The sequence below is a fragment of the Pituophis catenifer genome, unplaced genomic scaffold, assembly GCF_029215685.1.
Source record: "Pituophis catenifer annectens isolate HBS135680 unplaced genomic scaffold, rPitCat1.0.hap2 SCAF_3, whole genome shotgun sequence".
Taxonomy (NCBI): Eukaryota; Metazoa; Chordata; class Lepidosauria; order Squamata; family Colubridae; genus Pituophis; species Pituophis catenifer.
The window spans coordinates 86,557,633-86,583,127 of record NW_027256883.1 but is presented as its reverse complement, the minus strand read 5'-3'; the positions used below and the strand labels follow the sequence as shown (position 1 = coordinate 86,583,127).

The window sequence follows — 25,495 nt, the reverse complement described above, 5'->3', positions numbered from 1 at the left end:
TCTTTCTCTTAGAAGTCTAGAAAACAGGAATGGAGAATGTTTCTAGTAATAGAGAATCAATTTAGGAAATGACAACTTATCATCTGGACAAAAAAGCTAAACTGCACTAATTCTAGTTAGTGCTTTAATGGTATACTTCCAGGGACTACCAAATCATGGGCCAAACATGTAAAAAAAAATTCTCTTGAAATAACCCATAGGAAAAAAAGTGTCTATGTAAAGTTACAAAGAATCATGCTTGACTTAAGGGTATTTTTATCTTTAATAGAGAATAAGTTAATAAAACACAAAACAAAATAATTCTTAAAACATCAATTTAAAGCTTAGAATTTAAATTTACTCATTGTTTGTTTCAGTATTGTTTAACTGGCTCCTCAAAGAAAATCTGAATCTAAGTCTATTTTGAAAAGATTATGAGACCAGAGGAAAAACTTCCAAGCATAACTTCATAATGATTAAAACTTTCATTCCCATAACAGATTTTGGCGCTTCTTCCTTCAGTCATTCTGTTCTGACTCTGGATAGTCTGCGTGATCTCCTATTTCAAATTGTATCTCTAAATCCAAATTGGGGTTTGTTTGTTTGTTTTGGTATTGTGTTGATTCATAATCAAGTAAAATTATAATTCATACTAACTCATAATTATAATTTATACAATTATATAAATTAAATAGTTAAAAGTCTTCTTTCTATCATCTGAGCCAGAGTTCCCCAACCCTTTTCAGCTTTGTGGACCAGTGCGGGTGACGGGGGAAGGTTCCACGTGAGTGGCAGGCATGCACGCCAGCTGCTCATGCAAATAGAGCACATGCACTCACCCACTGCTTGCGCAAGTGGGGATGCACACACACACACTTGCCCACCACTTCTGTGGCTCAGTTCCAAACAGCTCAAGGTCCGGTAATGGGCCACAGCCTGGGGGTTGGGGACCCCTGATATAAGCATTTATTTTTCTTCACTTTTCCTTCCAGGTGTGCAGAGGGAGTGAAGAAACAGATGGATTCTCACTTACAGGTTGCAAGTTACTTTCCCTCTGAATGTTCACTTTTAGGAAATGCTATATTTTTTTCTCCTTTTCTAACCTCTGAGTATTTTAACACTTACTATACTGCTCAAAAAAATAAAGGGAACACAAACAGAAGACATCCGAGATCTGAATGAATGAAATAGCCTTATTAAATACTTTGTTCGTTACATACAGTAGTTTATACACTGCTCAAACAACTAAAGGGAACACAAAACTACTGAATGTAACGAACAAAGTATTTAATAATTCATTCAGATCTCAGATGTCTTCTGCTTGTGTTCCCTTTATTTTTTTGAGCAGTGTATATTGGGACTATTCTTCCAACTCTGCTTTATTATTATAGGAAGCTTCCCTGTAATAATAACCAGAAAAAAAACACTTGTTTCTATTAAGTAATACGAAGTGCCACAGTTTCAAGTCGTTCAACTCAATATTCATTATAAATGTCCTTGACAACCCACAATTAAATATTTTATGGTTTCAACGCTTTAAGACTGCATTGAAGTAATTACGTTATTGAAAAGTCCTTATTTGTGGGTTAAGGATCCTCTTATACAGTTGTTGAAAAACTGCTATGCTAGTCACCCAAGCACTGATTATTAGTTTCCATTGAAATAAAATATCAAAAAAAAAAAAAAACCCAGTCACATTTCTAGCCCAATAATAGATAATTTCAAGCAATAAAAAAGAAAATCTATGTAAGCAAAAGTTCTTGGTTTATTTAGAAATATACAAGATGATTGTGATTGCAAAGCATAGGATTTCAGCCCTTAGGGGTGGTACTGCTGCAGCTGCAAATATTTTCCATCCTCTTCCAACCATTTTTCAACATGTTCACCCAAACAGATCTATTGGTTTTACAAACATATACATTGCTTTAAATGTCTTTTTTTTTCACTCAATTTCAGAGTGAAAAAAGTGAATTTAAGAGATTCTGCATTGGGCCGTATTCCATGAACCAATTCTATTAGCATCCTGAATCTTTCACAAGCCATTTGGCTGCTAAGGAATGAAACCAGGCCAGCATGACCCCCATTCTTAACCTGGTCTTTTGAAAAGTTGATATTGTAAACTACAGGGGTAGAATAAGGCCTATTAATTTATTTAATTCATCTAAAATTTATCTAGTTTTTTTGAAATATAAAGTAAGCTACAAGATAAAGCAACATAAAATTGTAGAAACTAAAAAAAATTCCTATGCAACGAAGTAAATTCATCTTACCAAAAGAGAAGGTATGATCTTTTGCTTTTTCTATGTAAACTAATCGCATTGTGTCTTCAATGGATATTAATTAGTACAGTGGCCCCCAAACTTTGGAGCACCAGGGACCATGGAAAGAGTTTTCAGAGGGGGCATGGTTTCATGTGCTGCATGGATCCCACAGATGGGGTTTTGCTTATTTGCATGGACTGGTTTCAAGTGCTGGTCCAGGGACCAGGGGTTGGGGACACCCTGCATTACTAAGTACTTGTGAGACCTAAATGGCACTAAAACCTACTTTTTCCCTGATCAAGAAATTTACTTATACTCCACAGTTGTTCTTACTGGGTATAACTACAGACTGTACAGTTGCAGAGACTAAATTGATTTTGAACTTGATAACAGCAGCAAGATTGTTGGTAGCACAACACTGGAAGAAGGACTTTTTGCCTACTATTGATGACTGGATATTGAAAGTAACTAATTTAGCTGAAATGGCTAAAATTTCAGCATATCTGAAGGATCACACACAAGAAAGGTACATACAGGACTGGAGAAGATGGATTGATTATATACAAAATAAGTATCAGACCAAAAAATATCAAATAGCTTATGAATGATTTCTTTTATTTGTATAAGCGTTATATAAGTGATATTAGAAGTATTATGTTTAAGAAATAGGATTTTATATATGGGGGGTTAAGAAATTTTTTTTTAGGGGTGTTAGTTTAATGATTGGTTATGCAATTTAGTTTATTGTTAAAGGTCAATAGAAATACCTTGTGTTCTGCTCTGGGAAGTCGGGGAGGGGGAGGGGGGGTCGGGAGGGGGGGGTTGTGGGGAAATTGTGTTTGTTTTAAAACTTTTTCAATAAAAAAAAAGAAATTTACTTATAATCCTACAATGTTTTTTTTCCCCAGAATTTTGATAGTGATACAGCCTTTCCCTCTGTTCCTGTACATTTATCCTTTAAATAAGGCATTTTTTAAAAAGCTTTTCTTACAAGTTCTGCTATCATATAAAGATCAGTTACATGTGAAAAGAAAATGCAGCTTCTTTATATACTCTGATAAAAAGGCCTAATGCTTTTTATAAGAAGAGCATGAGCCAAATAAATTGTTTTAGATTGAAGATGGATTAAATAGGCTTTCTCTATTTAAAAAAAAAGTTTCCTTCATTATACTATTGAGGTTGGGTTTGGGTTTTGAGTTCTTTGTTTTGTTTTGTTTTTTGGTACATGTGTATAAGCTATGAAGCTTTCTTTGAGAAGGTTATCGGAAATGTTAACAGGAAGTTTTGCCTCACTGCTATTAGTTCTATGAAGTTTAGCCATTTCTGAAAATACGTTTTGCTACAACCAGCAACTAAATAAGAGGAAGCAGGAACTCTATCTGAAGAGGTTTTTGTCTCATTATCACTCTAAAATAAATACCGGTAATATTGATCAACCAGACAAGCAAGGAAATGAAATACGATGGAGCTGATGAACTTGAGAGTGTTAATTCAAAAGGGAAATGGGAGTTTCTAAAGCTGAAATGAAATTCACATATGAGAGAAGAGTCCTTTTCAGTACTTTTAAAGCACTGAAAGACTTTAAAATTGAACTACAGGTAGACCTTGTTTAGTGACCACAGTTGGGATTATCAACTCAGTCAGTAAGCAAAACAGTCACTAAGTGAAATCTCAATTGTGCTTACCGTCTTTCTTCAGCTTTCCATTGTTTTACAGACCTGCAAAGTTCTTGAATGTGAGAACTGGTCATAAAGTTACTTTTTCATCACTGTTGTAACTGTGAACAGTCACTGATACCTGCATATGTAAGCTTTATGTAAATCTTTGCAAAGAGATATGTTACAACCTTATACTCTGCATAAAAACATAAATTTGTTTATACATTATGGTGTTTTTTCCCTTCAATGCAAAAGTCAATTGTCATGTGACAGTATTCTAGAGAAATTAAAGTTTTTGGCTAGAGGAGGATTAATTTGCTAGACATTAGCCTTCAGTATGAGAAGACATTGCTGATCTTGCGTTACCTAGCTTAGAAACTTTATAAAAAGCTGATTTCCAGCGTTGTATAAGCAAATAATTGGAGGGAATGATTGTATCATCCTCTGATAGTTTCCTGTGAGGTGTTTAGGATGTATGAATTAAATGAAAAATAAGCTGTTGGAAAAACATTCTTCTTGCACTACTGAAAATCAGCTCAAATATTCAATCAAATCAAGGAGTAAACTTTCGAATTGCCTGACCACTTCAGGTAAGCTTTATGTTTAGTCTTTCAACAAAGACTAAATAAAAATCTGATATATGTGTTGTACACTATCACATCTCAGAGAACTTTGTGTTTTCTGCTTTCTGATATAAGCTACCTTTTTAGTGGTACTCATAATTTAGAAGCTTCTCTCAAAGAAAGCTCATCAAACTCAATTTGTTGCGATATTTTACCAAATAATGTATATTTACCTGTTTGGCCAGTATTTTGAATTCCTTGGAATAAGTGGCATTGTTGCTATATGCTTCACATATTGTTTTGAACTATTTTGTCTTTATGTAATTTTTGTGAGGAAAACTGGCATTTTAATTCCCCATGTGAGTAAACCTGGGTTAAATGAATTTTACAATATGTTGCACTAGTCCTGAAAACTCATTTTGATTTTGCAGACAGAATTCATGTAAGGCAAAACACAGGCTTTTTGCTCAACTATGAAATTGCGTTAAAAATGTATCTTGATCTAAAGTCTGCAACTAATTTGCACATTTTAACTAGGTATTTGTATGTAATAGCTTCATGGTATCTATGAGACTACTATTAGAGACACTGGCTTCAGTCCAAATTATCTGTTTGCTCAAGGAGTATTGGTTTCTATTTTCTGCATATATGCTCAGGGTTAAAATTTAACTAGACTACAGTGGCTTGATAGAAATTGATAATCATTTATCTGAAGTAAGCCTGAATCATTTGAGGAAAAAAAAACATCTTTTACAAGTTTTGCAGCAATAGTATTGTTTGCAACTGTAAATTTTTTAGAATAACGTTCCCCAGGCTGCCTGGGAATTACAGATAGTCCTCAACTTACAATCAGTCACTTAAAAACTGTTCAAAGTTACAACAGGCCCTAAAAAAGGACATATGACCCCGATTTAAAGTTCCAGCGTCCAGCCCCTCTGCAGTCATTTAACTGCATTTTGGCCACTCGGCAACTGGCCCACATTTACAGTTGTTTGCAGCATTCTGCAGTCACATGATCACGATTTATTATGTTCTTTCTGGAAACCAGCATTTATTTCCATTTTCTGGGGGGTGGGGGGAGAAACAGCCAGAGCAAACAATGGGTTTACTTAACAACTACAGATTCACTTAACATTTATGGCGATTTATTTAACTACTGCCGCAAAAGCATTATAAAATCGTGCACAGTCATGTGATGGCCTATTTTATGACTGTCATGACTTATGAATGAAATTGCAGGGTTCAATTATGGTCATATGTTAGCGTCTTCCTGTATAGCTGTTATAATAAATTAATATTTCCGGAGGACACTGTATAAGGCTGTCTAAATTTTACTAACTTGGGCAATAATTATAGCAAAATAACCAGAGGTCTACCACTGATTCTGGCAATGACAAATTAAAGGTGAGACTCAAATTCAAAATTCAGCCATGGTGACAGATGTAATGTATCCTCATTATCATGGAAATAATCAATAGCATGTAAATGTGGGTGGCAGGGAGGAGTATCTTGCTTGATCAGTTGAAAATCTGTGCAATCTAGCACTCAGTTTCAGCAGTGTCACTCGTAACATTCCTCAAGAATTTACAAGCATCTTAAATAAGATTGAGTCGTTGTCTGGTGTTGTTTTCGTTTGTAGGTCAATAGCCATTGGCAGATACATTTTCCATGAATCCAGCAGACTAATCTGCTAGGGAAGCTTCAAATTTCTATGTGGGTAGAAGAATACATGGTGGTCCTTGACTTACTACCACAATTGAGCCAGGGGTGGTTCTACTTAACTTTAGTACTGGTTTGCATCGGGAGTGCGTGTGCATGTGCAGATCACCCATTATGACATCATGGCGGGTAGGCGGAGCCTCCTGCCGGTTTTACTACCGATCCTGTAGAACTTTTCTTGCCACATTTGTTAAGTGAATCACTGTAGTTGTTAAGTTAGTAACATGGTTGTTAAGTGAACCTGGCTTCCCCTTTGACTTTGCTTGTCAGAAGGTCGCAAAAGATAATCACGTGACCCCCCAGGACCCTGCAAGTTGTAAATATGAATCAGTTGCCAAGCATCTGTGTTTTGATTACATGACCATGGGGATGCTTCAATGGTTTTAAGTGTAAAAAACTGTTGTAATTTTTTTCAGTATTGTTATAACTTCAAACGGTCCTTATACGAATTGTTGTAAGTCAAGGACTATCTGTAGTTGCATTTACGCATATTGTCTATCCCTTCTATCTACAGGACTACCTGTAGAGTGAATGACTTTCCTAACCCTCATTTCTGAGCTTAGCCTACTTCAGAAGGATTAGTATTAGTGATTAACTATGTGTGCTTGCATGTCAGATGTATGTTAGATATAATGCAAACAAAGCACAGCATTAGATAATGCAAAGCAACTCAGAGTGATGTTTTAAAAAGATGCAAGTTAACAGACATCCCAGTATGCACCCTCCACTTTTTGATGTCCTGAAGAAACCTCATCAAGAAAATTGCAATGACTTGTCCAGACAGTCTTGAAGAGTCAATAAGGACTTAAAGGCATGTACACACAAGAATAAGTATTCAATAGCAAAGCATACTTGGAGCTCTTCATTATTTTCTGCATTGCTTATAGCAAGTTACTGGCTCAAAGCACTTGGTGGGGAGGGAGATCCACAAAGTTCTGCTCATTTGAAAAGACTTCCTGATGGAAATGCAAACCCTAATCAGATGACTTCGGGGCGCCACTAGGTACTCTCTGAGATGCTTATTTGCCAAGCTTTATTGAGCTAAAATAAGCTTTTCTGAGGGGGTTCATTTTGCCCACCCCCTCTGCTCTTGTATGCTTACTGCATAACTGAGAAAGCCGAGCAGATACCACCAGGCAGTCTATTTTGCACTGTTTCTTTGTACAGAAAAATGACTTATGACCACAATTGAACTTGAATTTATGTTGCTAATGAGCTTTCTCCCATTTTACAACTTTCCTTGCCACATTTGTTAAGTGAATTACTGCTGTTGTTAAATTAATAACACGATTGTTAAGCGAATCCACCTTCCCCATTGACTATGCTTGTCAGAAGGTCGCAAAAGATGGGTCACACAACCTCGGGACACTGCAACTGTCATAAATATGAACCAGTTGTCAAGCATCCAGATGTAAAACACGTGAGCATGGGGATGCTGGAACGGTCACAAGTGTGAAAAACAGTAATAAGTTCCCTTTTCCAGTGCCATTGTAACTTTGAACCGCCTCTAAACGAGCTGTTGTTCAGTCGAGGACTACCCTTATTTGGAAACACGTTTTAAAATCTCGATTCAGTTTAACAATAACAGAGTTGGAAGGGACCTTGGAGGTCATCTAGTCCAACCCCATTCACGCAAGAGGCCTGTACTAGGGATTCGAACCGCGGAACTGCCGACCTTTCTGATCGACAAGCTCATTATACAATAGGGCGTTTCGTAAAAATGATAAAATAAATTCGCCCAGGGCAGTTTCCATCCTTTGGACTGGGTTCCGGAGAGCATCACCTCTTGTTTTTCAACAAGAAAAACAAAACAAAACAAAACACCACAGGCCGCTTCGCTTTCAGAGCAGCCGGCCCGTTCTCCCTCCGGGGACATGCGAGAGAGGCGTGGCCGCTGTGGCGCAGTCTGTTAGCCAGGGGCGGAGGCCTCTGCCTGCCGCCTTCGCCTTCCTCAGCTTCGCCCAACGCTTCTCAGCCGCCGCCCGTATAGCAGCGGTAGGTGAGAAGCGGCCAGGCAGCAGGCTCAGCCGCGGAGTGGGTAAGCACCGGCTCTTCGTCTGTAGCCTTCTCCCGGCCTTCAGCAGGCCAAGCCAGAGGGGAAAAGCGCGGTCCAGGCGCCAGGCGAAGCCACCCTTCGCTTGGCGCCCTTTGGACTGCTCGCCGGGAGGAAGGCGGTTGGGGGCGGCGGCATAGTAGAGTCGGGGCTCTGCCCCTTCGTCCCCTCTATCTTCTTGCTTCGCGCTCCCGAGTTCACTTTGGCAAGGCTCCCGTTTTATAGCCGGCCCCGTTCGGTCACCCGTTGAGGGTCGGTTCTTCCCACCAGGGTCTTCAGCTATCTCTCCCAATACGCAGGTTGCACCTTTGCACGTTGGCGTTGCGCGTGTGTATATGGGTGATGGGATTTGGGTTTGGCGGGAGAGGAGGATTGCTGCCTTTCTTTGCTGACTTCGCAAATGCCTTCTTTCCGAAGCCCGGAAAAATGAGCTTTCAGAGTCTCAGATTGTGGGGAGAGGAGGAGAGGAAGTTGGCTTTGCAGAGCAAGCTGAAAGGCTGTGGTCGGGGCTTTGTGATTGAATGCCATGATAAGTTCCATATATGTGAAAAAAACAAAAGACCCAAAAAGAGAAATACCAAGCTGCTAATGTATATGATAGGGCCTCTGCACCCCTCAGCTCCACCAGTGTGTAATTGCCTGCCCCATCTGAACCTACCAACTAATGTAGGGTACAAATTTGGCTACCTGTAGCAGGTATCTCTTTGGTTTAGAAAAGACTTCCATAAGGGAAGATCCACAAGATTCCCAAGAGGAATAGCCAACAGCCCTGGAAACAGACTGGGCAGGGGAAGACTATTCTAATAATGTGGGAGTAAGGTGGGAATGTAACAAAGTAATAAATAAAGTAAAAGCGGGTCCAACTAGATGATCACTGAAGGGCCCTCTTTGTTCTTAATATTGTAAAAGAGAAAATGTTTGCAATTATATCCAGCACGTAGGCAGGCACATTCCTTTCAAGTAGGACTTCTACTTCAAGGCCTCTCGGTTGTCACAGATAAGGACAGTCTAGGTGATTTACACTTTGAAGGTCAGAGTAACGGAGATGTCCATATTGTTGTTTCAACAAGAGATAATTTGAAATTATGCTTCAGTAACTTTTTAGAAGAATTATTATAACTGTTTTGCAAACTCAGTAATTAGGAAATGTCAATTAAAAATGACAAATGTATATGACCATATGAATTGCTGACTTCACAGAATCCTTTGTTTGAAACTATAAATGCTTAGAGCTAAAAATCATACTTCGTTCAAACTCTTGATAGCGATACCAAGGTTTGATCCTTTATTGCAATAAATAAATAAACTGATTCTGTCTGCCCTAAAAGGGATGTTTCTTTAATTCCCTATTTCCACAACACTAATGCAGTATAGGAATTTTTACTTCTGCTGGTAAAATAAATCTCTTCCATGAGGAAGTTTGCATTAATTGATGGACATTAGCATCACACACACACACACACACACACACACACACACACGTGTGTGTATGTATGTATATGTGTATATGTATATATATATGTATGTTTTTAGTCCAGTCATTTCAGAGTAATAAGGAGTCTGGTGGGGGAGGGAGGAGGGAGGATAATACAGATAACATCAGTAGTCTTAAGGTTTGTGGATAGGATAGGGTGGGATGGGTTGAGATAATCTTTGTCATTTTTTTTTTTATGAGTACACTGGCACCCATTAAAAATTAAATTATGTTGCTTCCATTCTACCACAGGGGGAAACTCACAGTTCAAAAATTGATCAGTCTGAATTGATTTGAAACTGTTTTTATTAATATACAAGGAAAGGTTTTCCTTTAGCATAGGATAGTGGAAGATGTGCTGAGTTCGAGCAAAAAAACTATAAAGTCTAACCTCCTGTTTTTATAATAAGATACTTGAGATGGATTTCTTCAGAAAAGGATAGATTTAGAACATGAGGGTACTTTGTAACACCAAATTGCAAGGTGCAACACTCCTTTTCCAATCACCAGTTAACTGTACATTCTTTCTGGATACTTTTTGACATTTATCCTTGCCTTGATTTCTCTTCTTTCCTCTCCCCCTTCTCAACAATCCTCTGGGCATATTTAGTCCACTGGCCATTGTACTGCCGGCTGCCTGTAATTCGACAGTTCAATTTTCACCTGCTCAAGGTTGACTCAGCCTTCCATCCTTCCAAGGTTGGTAAAATGAGGACCCAGATTGTTGGGGGCAATATGATGACTTTATAGACCGCTTAGAGAGAGCTGTAAAGCACTAAGTGCTAATGTTATTCAGTCAACTGCCTCTCCTTAGTTTTGGTTGTTTGAAACATATGCATTTCTGCAAACCTTAAAATCCCTGCAAGCCTGTTGGCTGATGCCATTTACATGAAATCCATTTTTGAGAATTCTTTACTGAATACATATGCAAAGAAGTCTTGTAAGGAGTGTATCATTAATCTATTTAGGCTACTAGTCTCTATTCTGGTAGCAGAATGGATTCCTAGGGACCCATAGAGCTATTTGGGTAATTTAACTACAAGTGCTGAGGATTAAAATGGAACCCTTTACATGCAACCATGATTATATGGCCATCAAACTATAGATCCTCCATGTGAACATTCAAATGTTTTCTTCAAAGTTTTGCCTTAATTCTGGTTTTTCCTTGGTGTTTTGTAAGGAAGAACCTTTACAGCATTCTTCAGATATAATTGTCTCTTGGCATTATTACTCATGTGCTGTTGAAGAAAGGAAGTGTTTTCCATCAATAAAATATTGAGGTTGAAGTTGCAAAGCAAAAGAGCAGCTTTTGAGGCTTGTGGATGTTGAGCTGCAAATTTGAAATAGCTGTGCAGTTGTTAACAAAACCACACTGGTATGGGTGTGGCAATGCAAATATAAAGAAATGAAATCAGCTGCTGTTGGTTCTGTTCCTTGTTTCTGAAATTCTGAATCCAAAGTCCAGGCTCATGTACAATTCTTTTTCAGTCCCCTTTTTTCTTTGAGAGATGTATCTCAAGCTAATTAAGTGTGGGTGGATAGTATTATGGTAAAGCAAAGAGTGATCAAACTGATCAAAAATCCAGTATCAAACTGGAATGAGATATTCAAAAGGATACCATCACATTCAATCCTGGACTCTATTTCTTGAACATTTCTATTAGATACTTGTATCGAGAGGTAAAGAAAATGTTTATCATATTTGCAGATGATATAAAACATGACATACATAGTATCCTATAATAATTTACATATGGTTTGATGTTAGAGAAATGGTATAAAGTAACAGAAATTTATCAGAAAATGAAATGAAAAATGAAAAAAATGCCCTTTGTGGAACAAAATCAAATATTCAGCAATACAATGGGAGAGATCTCATTTGGAAATGATATTTTTAAACAGGTACTTATAATAGTAGTTTTTACAAACTGAATGTGAATCAGCAATGTGACAGGAGTGCCATGGATTTCTTCAGAACAGGATAGATTTAGAACACGAGGCTACTTTGTAACACAAAATTGCAAGATGCCATACTCCTTTTCCAATCACCAGTGAACTGTACTTTCTTTCTAGATATTTTTTGACATTCATCCTTGCCTTGATTTGTAGACAGACATCTGCCTTTTCCTTTGCTTGATTTAAATTCTTAATTGTAAGATTTGTGTGCTGTTAAATACGGAGGCCACTAGGTTGATCCAATGAAATGAGATCCTCTTTTTTCTGTTGCTTATGGTGAGCTCTTCTTCAGTCGCTACGCAAACACTCCCAGTGAGGCAGTAGCTACAAATGGAGGAGTTCTAGTAAGAATAGGTTGACAGTGGAACCAAGTACCTAGTATTCACTTCACTGGATAGATTCCAACAGGGACTAAACACTCATCTCTCAGGGATAATGCATTTAGCAATGGACTCAGTGGCCAACCAACAATATATTGTTCTGTGTACAGGCCTGGTTTTCTTTTTGCTTTCTAATCCAACACAAAATTAGAAAGAAATTATTTAAAGGGGATCAGGACTCTTTCAGTCCATTAGGCTAATTTTCCAAAAAAACAGAATAGAATGAGGCCAAATTTGGCTTGCCAGATGCAGTGGAAAAACACACCAACAATTAAAGAGGATCCAACAATAATTTTATTGAAGTTAGCACATTGCAGTGAGTCATTGGTATCCTGCTAAAAAGAATGAACACCAGAAAGTGCCTTAACAAGCTCTTATATAAGGTTACAATGATTGAAGATAAGCATGTACAGTATATGCACACTGGACCATTGACAAATAATTGTCTTACAAGTGGTAAGGAATACAGCTACGGATTTAGGAAGGAATCTGTTCCTCTGTGCCAGGAAAGAGAACATTTTGTAATGCAGGATACTGAGAACTGTGATAACTAATCAAGTTGATTGTTGTTCTAACAGTTTGAACCTGTATCCCTCTTTGAAAGGGAGAGTTATAAATCCATCTGTTATTGGTGTCCTTGAGAATGTTGCAGTTTATGGAGACATACAATTTGTGAATTCTTGTCTTAGGTTCCAGGGGATATGTAGCATGGGAGAATAGTTGTGATGTGCATAGAGGGAACATAGTTTAGCAATTAAGACTATAGGTAAATTTACTTTTACATTAAAGAAATAAGAAATGGCAAAGATATTCAAGAACTGCTGATGACCTATGTATGAACTCACAGACAGAATGCAGAATGCAATATCCAGCAAAAAAAAAAAAAAAAAAGTTCACATTCAAAAATTAGCCAGATTTATGTAGAGGAATATACAGTTGGGTAGTGATTTGGAACGTGGCCAACTGCACTCTTGCAAATCCCTCTCAGAATAGATTCTACTTTTAGGGGGTTTGGAAAGAGCTCAAAAAGTTATGCTGTAGCTTTTGCTACATAAAAGATCCCTTATAGAACTATCTGCCTTGCCTTGCAGTAACAATTTGAGATTGTTGCTTTTAACCTTGACCTCTGCTGCATATATCATGAAATTTCTTATTCTCACATCCCTGTCAGCGGAATGTCTTAGGCAACGCAAACATATGGTAATAATTTCAATTTTTTTTAACTTGCATTACCTATGACAATTATAAATTGTTCTTGGAAAAAAATAATTGTTGGAAGGACTGTCAAAACATTTTGCTTTTCTTCTGACTGTTCATAGCTCTAACTGTGTCTGCTCCTTGATTCCAGCTGCTCATCACTAAATGTAGACCTTGCTGATTTCTGCAACTTTCTCTCCTGTCATCAGGAAACATAAAATTTGGTACCCAAGATACCCACTTTATGTAGTCAAAGAGGATAAAAAAAACAACACACCAAAAAAAGTGTAATGAGCTTTCTTATTGATGTTACGTGGGTAATGCCTAAGGGGGAAAGGAGTAAACTAAGCAATTGCTCATACTTTAAATGGCCCACTCCATATGATACAAAGGTAGAATAAAAATAGAGATGTTGTAAATGCCCCATCATATTTGAGGAAGATTGAACTGAAGCTGAATCCTTTATCTAGACGATTAGAATTAGGATTGTTATTTTTACCGTAGAATTGATTGCAAATTTTCTTTCCTAGCTTGCCAACTGTTTGGCCAGTTTATTTATTAAACTAATATCCCATCTTTTGTTCAGAAGTTTAATATGGTGTACATAGCCTTTCCTTTCTTTATCCGTGCCTTTGTTCCTTTCACTTTTCTGATACTAGAAGGAAATTAAGTACCCTTCACAGGGATGTAATGTGACTGCTTACTTAGAAGCTGTCCTACTCAATTTTTACCCATTTATTATGCTCATTTTTCCTTTTTAATTATATGACGTCATATTTTTTTAAAAAACCTTAAATTTTACATGCTTAATGCTTAAAAAAATCAGAAGCTGACCTGATTGCCTTATTGTACTCATGTTTCGATATGTCATCCAGGTTATCATGATATATATATATACCGTATATACCTAATGCTGTATTCTTTCTAGGAAGGACACACTGTCTCTGGGAGTGGGTTCTCACAACATGGCTGACCCAGTCTAGAGAGAAGCACAAATGAATGGTGATCCAGTGCCAGATTGTCAAGGGAACTGAGGGCTACCCTAATTGCATAAGGAGTGCCATCCTTCAACAAACTTTACCCAACTTCACAATGGCTAACAGGTTATCATTTCTTGGATTTTGTATGTTTTTACATTGAAAAAATAAACAGAAAACAAATGTGTAATGGCTAGATCAGAGTTGGAACCATGGACTTAGCTTCCCTCCCCTCCTCACATTTCCCATTTGAGAATAGCCCTATTTTCAAATGTTTTTAATTTTTCTTTCCCTTTACTATCAATTAAAAGAGAAAGCTAGCTTTAGGCTGCATCTTCTTCCTGGATTTTGTGACATGGGAGTCCCAAAATAGGAAAATTAATTTGCCCTTATTTTTAGGAATTATGAGGTTAGGTTGGGTCACTTTCTCACTTTAGGGCTACCCAGGATGGACTTTGTAGTGCCAACAACATGGACTTTGCAGTATGTTGTACTTGCTAACTAACATAATTATTTTGTATTTTAATTCTACTCAATTTTCTCTTGTTTTAAAATTTAATGTTAATGGTTTGATTGATAACCTCTAACATTCCTAATCTTCAATATAAAAAACTGTCTTTGTTCCCCAGGATAGGATGGGAGGTCTGGAGTTTTCTTCTAATGAGAGAAAGTTTCTTAGTGCTAATTGGTATTTGATTTATTTCTCTGTGATCTTCAACAACCTTATGGCTTTTTCCCTCATTAACATCTTAAATTTTACACCTCTGCTTTCCTCAGACTTCATTTCAATGGGTACCGTATTTTCCGGCATATAAGACGACTTTTTAACACATGAAAATCTTCTCAAAAGTCGGGGGTCATCTTATACGCCGGGTGTCGTTCTCCTGTAACCAGGCAGACCAGCCCGAAAGGCTCTGATGAGCCAAGCTCTGACCATCCCAGCTGAGTTGCCTGCTAATCAGGCAACTCAGCTGGGATAGCCAGAGCCATATAAAAGGAAAAAACTTTTTTCCTTTTACATGGCTCTGGGGATCCAAACTCTGACAATCCCAGCTGAGTTGCCTTCTAATCAGGCAACTCAGTTGGGATCACCAGAGCCATGTAAAAGAAAAAAGTTTCCCCCTCCAGCTTGCTTACCTTAGCTGCTTGCCTTGCTTCGCTTGCCTGAATCCATTCCATCAGCAAGCAACTCCCTGCCTGCAATCAAGCAGGCAGGGAGTTGTGGACTTCAACTCCCAGAATTCCTCAGCCAGCAAAGCAAAGCTGGCTGAGGAATTCTGGGAGTTGAAGTCTACAAGTCTTAAAGTTGCCAAGGTTGGAGAACCCTGTTCTATTGGGTAAGTTTTTTTCCCCTTTGGGAGCTTTAAAAAAATAGTTAATTGGATTTTTTTTTAGTTGTTCTTTTTTAGACCTAGCCATTTAAAGTTTAGGAAGTTTTAAATTTAGCTTTCATATAAAAATAAAAATAAAATAAAATAAAATAAAATAAAATTTGTGCTGCTTTCTGAGATTTAGTGTGTTTCTGTAGTGTTTCACTCTAACTACACAAACACACAAAATCTCACAAAGCTGCATGTGGAATTTTGTGTGTGTAAACTGTGAAAGTTGTTTTTGGGGGCTTTTTGTGGCTGTGTGAGGTTCCTGCTTGTTGCAGGGGCCATTTTGGGTCTAGCACAGCTGCTTTTACATTGTGGGTGACCCAGTTGATGTTTTTTAATTTTTATTTGGTGTGCGTTGGAAGAGGGGTAGTCTTATACGGCAAGTATAGCCAAACCCTATATTTTAACAGGAAAAGTCGGGGGTCGTCTTATACGCCCAGTCGTCTTATACGCAGGAAAATACGGTATATGTGTGGTCATGTGTAATATGTTTAACTCCATGTAACGGATTTTCTATGCAAAGGAGGAGTTATTTTTGCCCTGTCCAATCAACTTTTCTATTGTAATTTCCTTTGATGTGTTAACTATAAAAAGGACTGAAAGCTGAGTCTCAGCATACCCTCTTTAAATGAGAGGAATCCTTTTTAACCAGAACATTCTGAATAAATCCTAATAAAATGATATTCCTTTGACTAACAACCTGACTAGACTACTACTTTTGCGTGAGACACTGGGACTTCTCATTGCAAAGGCAGCCAGTAGTTGGGTTTGTATAGCCATTGCAGTAATATACAGTTGTCACAAACACAGCCATACTTCGACAAAATTTCAGCTTCAAATGTGTTTTTAAATGATCTCTGCAGTACTTTAAAGTGGATCTTGAGCACTTTAAAACAGCTGCAATCCAGGAGAAAGACACAGCAGCTTTAATGCTTCTTTTATGCCCTTCTGTGTTCAGAAGTATGTTTGGGGGATTCAGTCCAAAGTATTTCACAGCCTCTGCCTGCTGCAGCATGTTGTGTAACCATGGCCTGGAATGGATGCCTGAGGCATATTTTTGTATTCTTTAAGGAGGACAACCCTTGTATCCTTTTTTTTAAAGTTTCATTTGCTAACCTGTAAATGTCATGAAGCTTAATCACTCCTTTCTCTGTTCTAGGCTAAAATGGAGTACAGGCTTGAAGCAGAACTGACTACCACTCCTATTTCCTGTTACACGCAGCATAGGAACAATTTGGGTTAACTATGACAGTTTTTGCTACTGCTCTTTGGTTTTGTAGGCAACTATGTGCATACCTAGTTCATCTCCTGAAAAGGTCAGTTTTAAGTGAGAAATCTGAGAATTAATTTTATTTTACATTTTTTTATTTTACATTTTTTTATTTTTACATTTGTTTACATTTTACATAAATATTTTACATTTTACAGTACAACATATTTAATAGATAGAAGTATAATAGAATATTTCATTGTGGAGTATTTCCTGTTTGGGACTCTAGCACTCCCATATCATTGCCTCCTGGGTTTTTTCTTTCTTTCTTTCTTTCTCTTTCTTTCTTTCTTTCTTTCTTTCTTTCTTTCTTTCTTTCTTTCTTTCTTTCTTTCTTTCTTTCTTTCTTTCTTTCTTTCTTTCTTTCTTTCTTTCTTTCAGCATTTTGTTGTGCAGATGCCAAGCATGCCTAGTGGTTACTGACAAAATTTGGGGAGGAGGAAAAGTGTCTTTCTTAGCATTTTTCCTTAAAATTTCACTTCTACAAAATTTGGAGTTCAGTTAATCCCATTTAGAATTTCTCACTGTACTGTAGAAACCTTGGTGCTCATACTGTAACTTTTCCTCAAAAAGAGGGGAAAATATACTGCTCTTGGAGAGTCTTTACCTATTACAGTTAATAGGTAAATATTGATAACTATCATTTAATTTGAAAGCCACATGATGCTTTGCTTTTCAATAGCACTTAGACTTATATACTGCCCCATAGTACTTTATAGCCCTCTCTAATTGGTTTACAGAGTCAAAATATTGCCCCCAACAATCTGGGTCCTCTTTTTACCGACCTTGGAACAATGGAAGGCTGAGTCAACCTTGAGCCGGTGAGAATCAAAGGAATTGAACTCCTGGCAGTGAGCAGAGTTAGCCTGCAATACTGCATTCTGACCACTAGGCCACCACAGTGTGTAACATATCATATGCTCCCAGCCAGTGTGGTTTTTAAGATCTGGTTTATGGTTTAGTCTGTTGCATGAACCTGGAAAAATGTGATTTATTCAGTTAATTGATTAAGCAAACTATACCATGCCATACTTGTGAGCCCAGCCTTGTTTTGCACAAATAAATACTTTTCTGTCATCCCCAAGCCTCCAACTAGCTTTCTCAATGTTATAAAGTTGTGTGAAATCTTAGTTGCTTCACATGCTCTGACTGTTGATCTTTTGTTTGGATTTCAGGTGCAGCAGATACCTACAGAGAATATTCACAAGTAAAATGTGTGGTGTTGTTATGTCTGCATGTATGTGTGCTAAAAAAACCTTTCATAATGTAAACAGATTCATTTTATTAAGTCATACTTGACATTTTGTTTAGATAACCGAAGTGTTTGGGACGAAACTGACTTGCTCACTTTCTGTGCAAAAGAATGGAAAGGAGAAACAGAGCAGGCAAAACAAATGAGAGAGGTGAGCTGCCAAAGCACAAAATGGGGTTCTTTTCGATGACTGGACAATCAAAATGTCTTCCATGTTGGGACCACAGTAATATCTCAATATACAAGAAGTGAGATATCAAACTGAAAGTTGCATAACCAAATCTTGTCTTCTCTACTGAAATTGCATGTTAAGATCAGAACTATTTTCAAAATGGGGAGAAAAATGTAGACATGTTTGAACATAGTTTTAACATTGTAGATTAAAAGTATTAATTCATTTTGTGTACTGTTCAGATTGCTGGACTAGAACAGGCAGTGCCTGGTTCAGTACCCCATTCAGTTATGTAGCATGTTTGGTGACTGTGGCATAGCTGATGTTGGGAAACTACCAGCCAGGCAAGGAATCATGCATGGAGTGACCTAGGACTGACTCCACACAGACACACCTGAGTTCCATGGAACTTTATCTCCTTGTTCCCAGGAGGTGATGAGCAGTCTGAAGATTCTTGTATTGTAGGTAGAATAAAGTAGTCAACATGAACTTTCACACGTGAATCTGGTTGCTTGCACCTGACATGTAACATCTCTCAGCTCAATGTAATTCACAGGATTTTCATTTTGCAGATAAAAATGGGGGATGATTTCATGTATATTCCTGTGAGCTAAGAGATTACAAAAATTGGTAATCATATTTTTCTTTAGTTATAAAATTAAGTTTAGATTTGGGAAGTTGTACAATCTGAAATAAAGAGAGCCAATTTGATCTAGTGGTTAAGGCACCGGGCTAGAAAGCAGGAGGGTTCAAATTCCGCCTTAGCCATGAAAGCTAGATTGGTGACTTTGGGCCAATCACACACTCTCACCCAACCCACCTCACAAGGTGGTGGTTGTTGAGGAAAATAGGAGGAAATGTTGGAAATGTTCACCACCTTGAATTTTTGTAAAAACATAATAAAGATTGGATATAAATAAATAAATGACAGGTTTAAAGAAATTAAGATGACAATAGAATAAAGAGCAGTTTTCCCTAATTTTGCTTAAACAAAAGAGAATGTTTTTTTCTCGTATATATTTTTTGCCCATTTATTTTATTAGATATATAGCCAGATAGTAGACATAAACTTTCCTGCAAAGCAATTTGGGCTTAATGATAGACCTAAAATGAGATTCCTTGGGTGAATAATACCGTAAATAGGGGTAATTTCCTGAACAATTAAGTAAATTTGCTCTATTTTTTTAGTGATCTTCTGAGGTCTCCCTGAATTAAGATGGTTTCTAAAGAGGGTTCATTTTGACTGCATTTCTGTTGGCAGTTCTCAGTTTTGTTTTATGTTTTGTTTAATTCATTCTGACTTATTGTGTGTTAACCTTGTGAGAATTAGGAACAGTTTTGTGAGCTGTTGTTATGGTGTGAAAATTATGTAATTTTTAAAATGAGCAGTTTGAAAGAGAAACATTATGCTACATTGATAAACACTTTTTTCCCTGCTGTTAATTAAAGGATTGCATGCTACGCTATAAATTTTTTTATAACTGAGATCATTAGCAGAAGGTAACATTAACAAGAGTATATTAATAGGGGTGAGATAGGGTGCAGCCTAATCAGGAGTGACAGTTAAAGTCTGGATTCCTTTACCTAGAACAAATATAATAATATTGTTTAAAATTGTTTTGGTTCAGAGATGTTTTTCCTCATTTTTGAAAATGTAGTGCTGTCTTTCTGTTTTGGCTTGTTTGTTGCTCAAGTTTTGAAGTCTTTTATGTAACTGGTAATGGGACATGGCGGCTTAGTGGCTAAGACACTGCGCTTGTTAATCAGAAGGTCGGCAGTTCAGCGGTTCAAAGCCCTAGCGCCGCGTAACAGAGTGCACTCCCATTACTTGTCCCAGCTTCTGCCAACCTAGCAGTTTGAAAGCACGTAAAAAATGCAAGTAGAAAAATAGGGACCACCTTTGGTGGGAAAGTAACAGCGCTCCGTGTGCCTTCGGCGTTTAGTCATGCTGGTCACATGACATGGAGGCATCTTTGGACAGCGCTGGCTCTTCGACTTAGAAATGGAGATGAGCACCGCCCCTGGAGCTGGAAATTACTAGCACGCATGTGCCGGGGAACCTTTACCTTTATCTTATCTGTTGTATATGGATGGGTATTTTGCTATTCTAGATTTTAATTTGAATGTTGCCTTGAAAAATCTACCTTTGTAGAAAATATAATATAATTTGATCTGCAGGCCACTAAAAGGATGTTGGGGACCACAAGTGGCCACAAGGCCTAAGTTTTACTCTTTGGGTGGTCTTTATGTTCTCAATTACTATTATTAAACTATTGTTCTGACTAGTCATTTATCCCACCTACCCCCTTTTTACTTTCTCAAAGTCTTACCAAACATTATTTTGGAGTTACCATGTGAAATATATAAGACAAGTCAGTGGAGATAAATACTGTTTGCTGAGAGCTGTGCTATTCCAGATATTCAGCCAAGGTCTTCCTCTCCCATCATGGACTAAGGCTACAGATATACTAAAGGTAAATCACAAAATAAATCATGATCTACAGAAAAAAAAAGATTTTTGGGGGGATGTTTAGATTTTTTAAGGCATTATTATAAAAATTGGAGACAACTTTGAGTTCAAGTATAGCAGAACTACAGTATGTTAATGTAACTTACCTCCCAATTTTTCAGGGAAAAAAAACTTCATATAATAAACTGGAAGCATCTTGTTTGGAAGTAAATATTCTCTTTGAAACATTAGGATGAGGAGGCAGAGGTGAATCATACTTGTTATCCCTATGCTTGTAGTTTTCACCTACAGGTAGTCCTCAGCATATGACCAGTTGCGTAATGAATATTCAAAGATACAGACTCAAAAAACAGTTATGACCCATTTTTAAAATTACGACTGATGCACCACCTCCACAGTCCATGATCAAATTTCAGGTGCTTAGTAACTGGCTCACATTTATTACAAGTTGCAGTATCCCATGGTCAGATGATTGTGTTTTGCAGTGTTTGCTGTTTTCCAGCACAAAATGCCCATTGGATAGGCTGGTTTCAGACTTGCAACCATGTAATTCACTGAATAAGTGCATTATTACCTTATTTATTTTATTTATTTATTTATTAAATTTGTATACCGCCCTACTCCCGAAGGACTCAGGGCGGTGAACAGCCATAAAATAAAACATATAAATACAAAATTTAAAATAGAGATAAAACAAATTAAATAAATTTGGCTGAACCGTTTTAAAACCCCAATAATTTAAAACTTAATGATTGTGGTGACTCATTTAACGTCCATTGTAAAAAGAGGCCGTAAAATTGAGTCCAGTCATATGTGGACCTATGACCACAACCACTTATGCCCAAAATTCCAGGCTCAATTGTAGTATTAGACTAAAAAGTAGCATTAGACTATATCAAGGAATATCTGTAGACGATTCAGGGTATCCCAATTTCCTGTTAAACTTCTCCACTGAAGAATCAGCCATGCTCTTCTTTTTTCAGCTCCCTGAAAAACTTCTTTATTCACAAGGATGTAATTGGATCCAGCAGTACAGCTTCGGATCACAACGATATACAGGTTCAAATATACTAGGAAAATTACGTAAATGTATTGAAGCATTAAAAGGACAGGTAAGTGAGTAGATATTAAGGGATAAATAAAAGTCTAAAGCTTACTGGTGCTGTAACTATTATACGTTAGTAAAATATTAGGAGTAATTTCCATTAGCATAAGTATCTAATTAAAACTCAGGTTGACCAATCAATATATGGTTGTGGAAGCATATAAATATTGAAGGTAACATTTTAAATGCTAATTTTTAAAAAATGATTGATAATATGCCTTAGAACATATTTTACAATTATTTTACTTTACAATTTCTTGCATATTTCTGTAATCATGAGTTAACATTTCTTTTAGTATCTAAGAAAAGCACTGTGATTTTGATAGTCTGCAAATATATTTACCTTATTTGAGGTTAAAAACTGTTAGTTTAGCCCCTCAAAACTACTTAAAGGTGTAGTCCTGTCATACTAATATGTAGCCTCTCTTGAAGAATATCCTTTTGAGGGAAACATATTATTTAAGGAATTGACAACATTGTATATAGCATCTTTCATACCTGTGAACCACTGTGTAAACTGCTGGAATATTCCCATTTAGAATACCAGCCATTCATTCATTTCCTTCTGGATGTCATACTCCATTCTTTTTCTCTCCCTTTTTCTCCTCCCTGCTTCCCAAAATAATCAGTCAACTTATGCAGTCCTCCTTCAGCTGTTCTAGGGGTTTCTTCTTCTTCTTCTTCTGGAAGTTCTTTCCTCCAGCCTGGTTCCTACAGGTGCCTCAACTAATAATGCCTACTGGTACCTCTTATATGCAGATCCATTTGAGTAGATATCACAAAAATATTGTCACCAAAATAAAACAACTGTTCTCATAGATCCGAAGAGTTAATTTTCTCTCATCCTATTCTCTTTTGTAGTGGATGGAAATCAGTGGTATTAAAGATCAAGCTCAAAGACAGAATTTTTGCAAAGCTCTCTTTACTGGTGGAAGCATGGAGCATAAATTCTATGAGGCTATAAAATTCCTCATGCTCTATCAAGTAATAGAAGCTTATGAACGCTTGGCCAGTAACCAGGAATGCATTCCAAACTTTTTTAGTGACCTTTTTAGACGGGATACTTCTTTGGACCCTTTAAGTTATATGATGAATCATCTGAACTCAATAGGAGACAGAAGAGGTCTTGATCAGGTAAATGCAAAACAAAATGTAATAAATTTTGGCATTAAAAAAGAACTTAGGAGGCTTAAACTGATTTACTTCTGTGCTGCCCAGAGCAAGAAAAGTAGTATTAGACTAAAATTGTATGCAGTATTTTTAAATCACAGGGCTTAATAAGCAATCCGTTTTCTGATTCTGCTTATTTTGCAAGGTTTCTTTATTTGTATTTTTCATATAAAAGGAAAAAATTAGGGAAGGGACTGAAGCTACATCTTCTGATCACCCTACAGTTTTGTTTTGTTTTTGATGACAGATAAAGGCTTTTTTATTCTCAGTGACCTTTTATGTTTCATAAAAGCATAAAATGTTGTAGGATCCAATCTGGGTCAGTCATCGGGACCAGAGTTTTTGTTGTCTGAGCTTTCGGACTCGTGCTGGAGCCCATCTTCAGGGAACTTGAACATTCAATTTTGCAGTTACTAAGATTGTTGGCTGAGCAGGCACAAAAAGAGCCAGGGATGTACCGTATTTTTCGCACTATAAGACGCATCAGACCATAAGACGCACATTAGCTTTAGAGGAGGAAAACAAGAAAAAAAAATCTGCCTTTGCCTCCCAGCATCCATCCGGTATTCATCTGGCTATCGTTCTTGCAGCAAACAGCCAACAGCCTAGTCAGCACATTATCGCAGCCCCAGCACATAGCTCGTCAGGGCTCCACTCTGTTGCACCCACCACTGGTCAACTGAGCTGACCTGCTGCTGCTGGGGAACGCTGGAGCCTTTGCTGCCAAACAGCTGATTGGCAGTTGAATCAGCCTCCCAGAATATCACCGATCAGCTGTTCTAGGTGGCGGGATCACCACTGCTGCCAATCGCCCCTGCCATTCATCACCACCGCCACCAATTGCCACTGATCGCCACTGCCAAATGACAGCGGAGGTGATGGCAATCAGCAGTGATTAGCGGCTGCAAAGGTGACCACTACTCAGCTGCTTGGCAGCAAAGGCTCCAGCGTTCCCAGGCAGTGGTGAATGGTGGCAGAGTGACAGGTGGCGCACCAACCCCCCTCCTCCCACCACAATATTCACTTTATAAGATGCACAGACATTTCCACCCACTTTTTTGTGGGGAAAGTGTGTCTTACAGTGCGAAAAATATGGTAATTGAAGCCTGGGAAACAGGCCCCTCATCAGTCAACAGGAGTGCTGATTTACCACCAGCTTCTCAAGTACTTATAAGGCGAGGGCTGTACAGCAAATGGCTTATTAGCCAGTTATCAACACACACCAATCAACATCTAAAAAGCCACATAACAACAGGCACAATATAAATACCACTCGCAGAACAGCATACACTCTGCTAGAGAGAAGTTCCCTGAAGATGGGCTCCAGCACAGGTCCAAAAGCTCGGAAGACAAAACCTTTGGTCCCGATGATTGACCCAGATTAGATCCTTTAACATTATCCTGGGACACATATATTTGTCTTCATTCATAAGAAATATTATATGAGGAATCTGCTGCTTTTACCTTTTGCCACATTTAGTTCACTTTGTGTGTGTGTGTGTGTGTGTGTGTGTGTGTGTGTGTGTGTGTGTAATGGAAGTGGAGATCACCTTGCCCATTAATTTTAGAAATAAAATACCTGAAACATCACAGATATATTAACTTGATTGGCCATACCTTTTTCCCTCAGAGCTCGTATATTTTTGTCACTTTTTATTGCTTTTAATAAAGGTCTGGATTACTGCAAATTTTTATTGATCTAGTTTGAAGACTATATTGCTTGGAACGGGTTTGGCATGGTTCAGAGGGAAATGAATTACTGTACTTCCTTCCTGAATCAAGAAGTTTTATGGACTCATGTGCATCAGAAGCTAAGATATACACACTATGAGGAAAAAAAAGGAGCCAAATTGACCATCTTAATTATGAATGAATTGTACATTATAATTTGTCTTTTCTATATTGTGAGTTTCCCTTTTTTCTCCTCCACAGATTGATCTATTTCTTCTTGAGCATTCTCTTGAAGTAAAAATAATAGTTTATAGGTTGTGTAAGATTAATACGAAAGATTTCCTAGAAAGATACACAGATGAATATCAGACGAATTGGCATGAGGTCCTCCTTCTAACTGAAGATGACCGGCATTATCACATTCCTGTTGTTAAGATATGACCGCTTGAGGCTGACATATATTTCCACATCAAATTCTTCTGAATAAATTTATTCAGATGAATGGTATTCTGTATTTAAGAAATATCTCTGCTAAATAAAAATATGTATGAAACAGTTGTTGGCCAGGCTGTCTTTCAGTTAAATCTACTCCGAATTTTATTATTTGTGAGGAATAAAATGATGAAATCATGTATTTCAAAGTGAACTTCTCACTACCAATATGCTGAAGGCTCTAGTTTATGGTATAACCTGGTTATTACAATGCCAATTGATACAAGATTGTATATTTGTGGTAAGATCCATTTGTATTAGAAATCAAAGCGCCACAAATTTTAACAATAATAATAA

General features: G+C 37.5%; 1 protein-coding gene across 3 annotated transcripts; it reads left to right on the top strand.

The window, feature by feature from the left end:
* The first annotated feature begins 8,108 nt into the window (after window positions 1-8,108).
* On the top strand, window positions 8,109-25,261 carry OTULINL (OTU deubiquitinase with linear linkage specificity like). 3 transcript variants are annotated; one of them, XM_070942590.1, is made up of 9 exons: window positions 8,109-8,218; window positions 14,169-14,343; window positions 16,756-16,912; window positions 18,042-18,073; window positions 18,178-18,269; window positions 20,615-20,764; window positions 21,744-21,872; window positions 22,727-22,999; window positions 24,968-25,261. In XM_070942590.1, exons 3-9 carry the CDS (start codon window positions 16,842-16,844, stop codon window positions 25,145-25,147), a joined length of 927 nt encoding a protein of 308 aa, XP_070798691.1. In that variant the 5' UTR covers window positions 8,109-8,218; window positions 14,169-14,343; window positions 16,756-16,841; the 3' UTR covers window positions 25,148-25,261. The 3 variants fall into 3 exon arrangements, with proteins under 3 accessions (XP_070798691.1, XP_070798692.1, XP_070798693.1); XM_070942591.1 differs by lacking the exon at window positions 8,109-8,218 and adding an exon at window positions 13,203-13,243; XM_070942592.1 differs by lacking the exon at window positions 8,109-8,218 and adding an exon at window positions 13,508-13,527.
* Window positions 25,262-25,495: the final 234 nt, after the last annotated feature.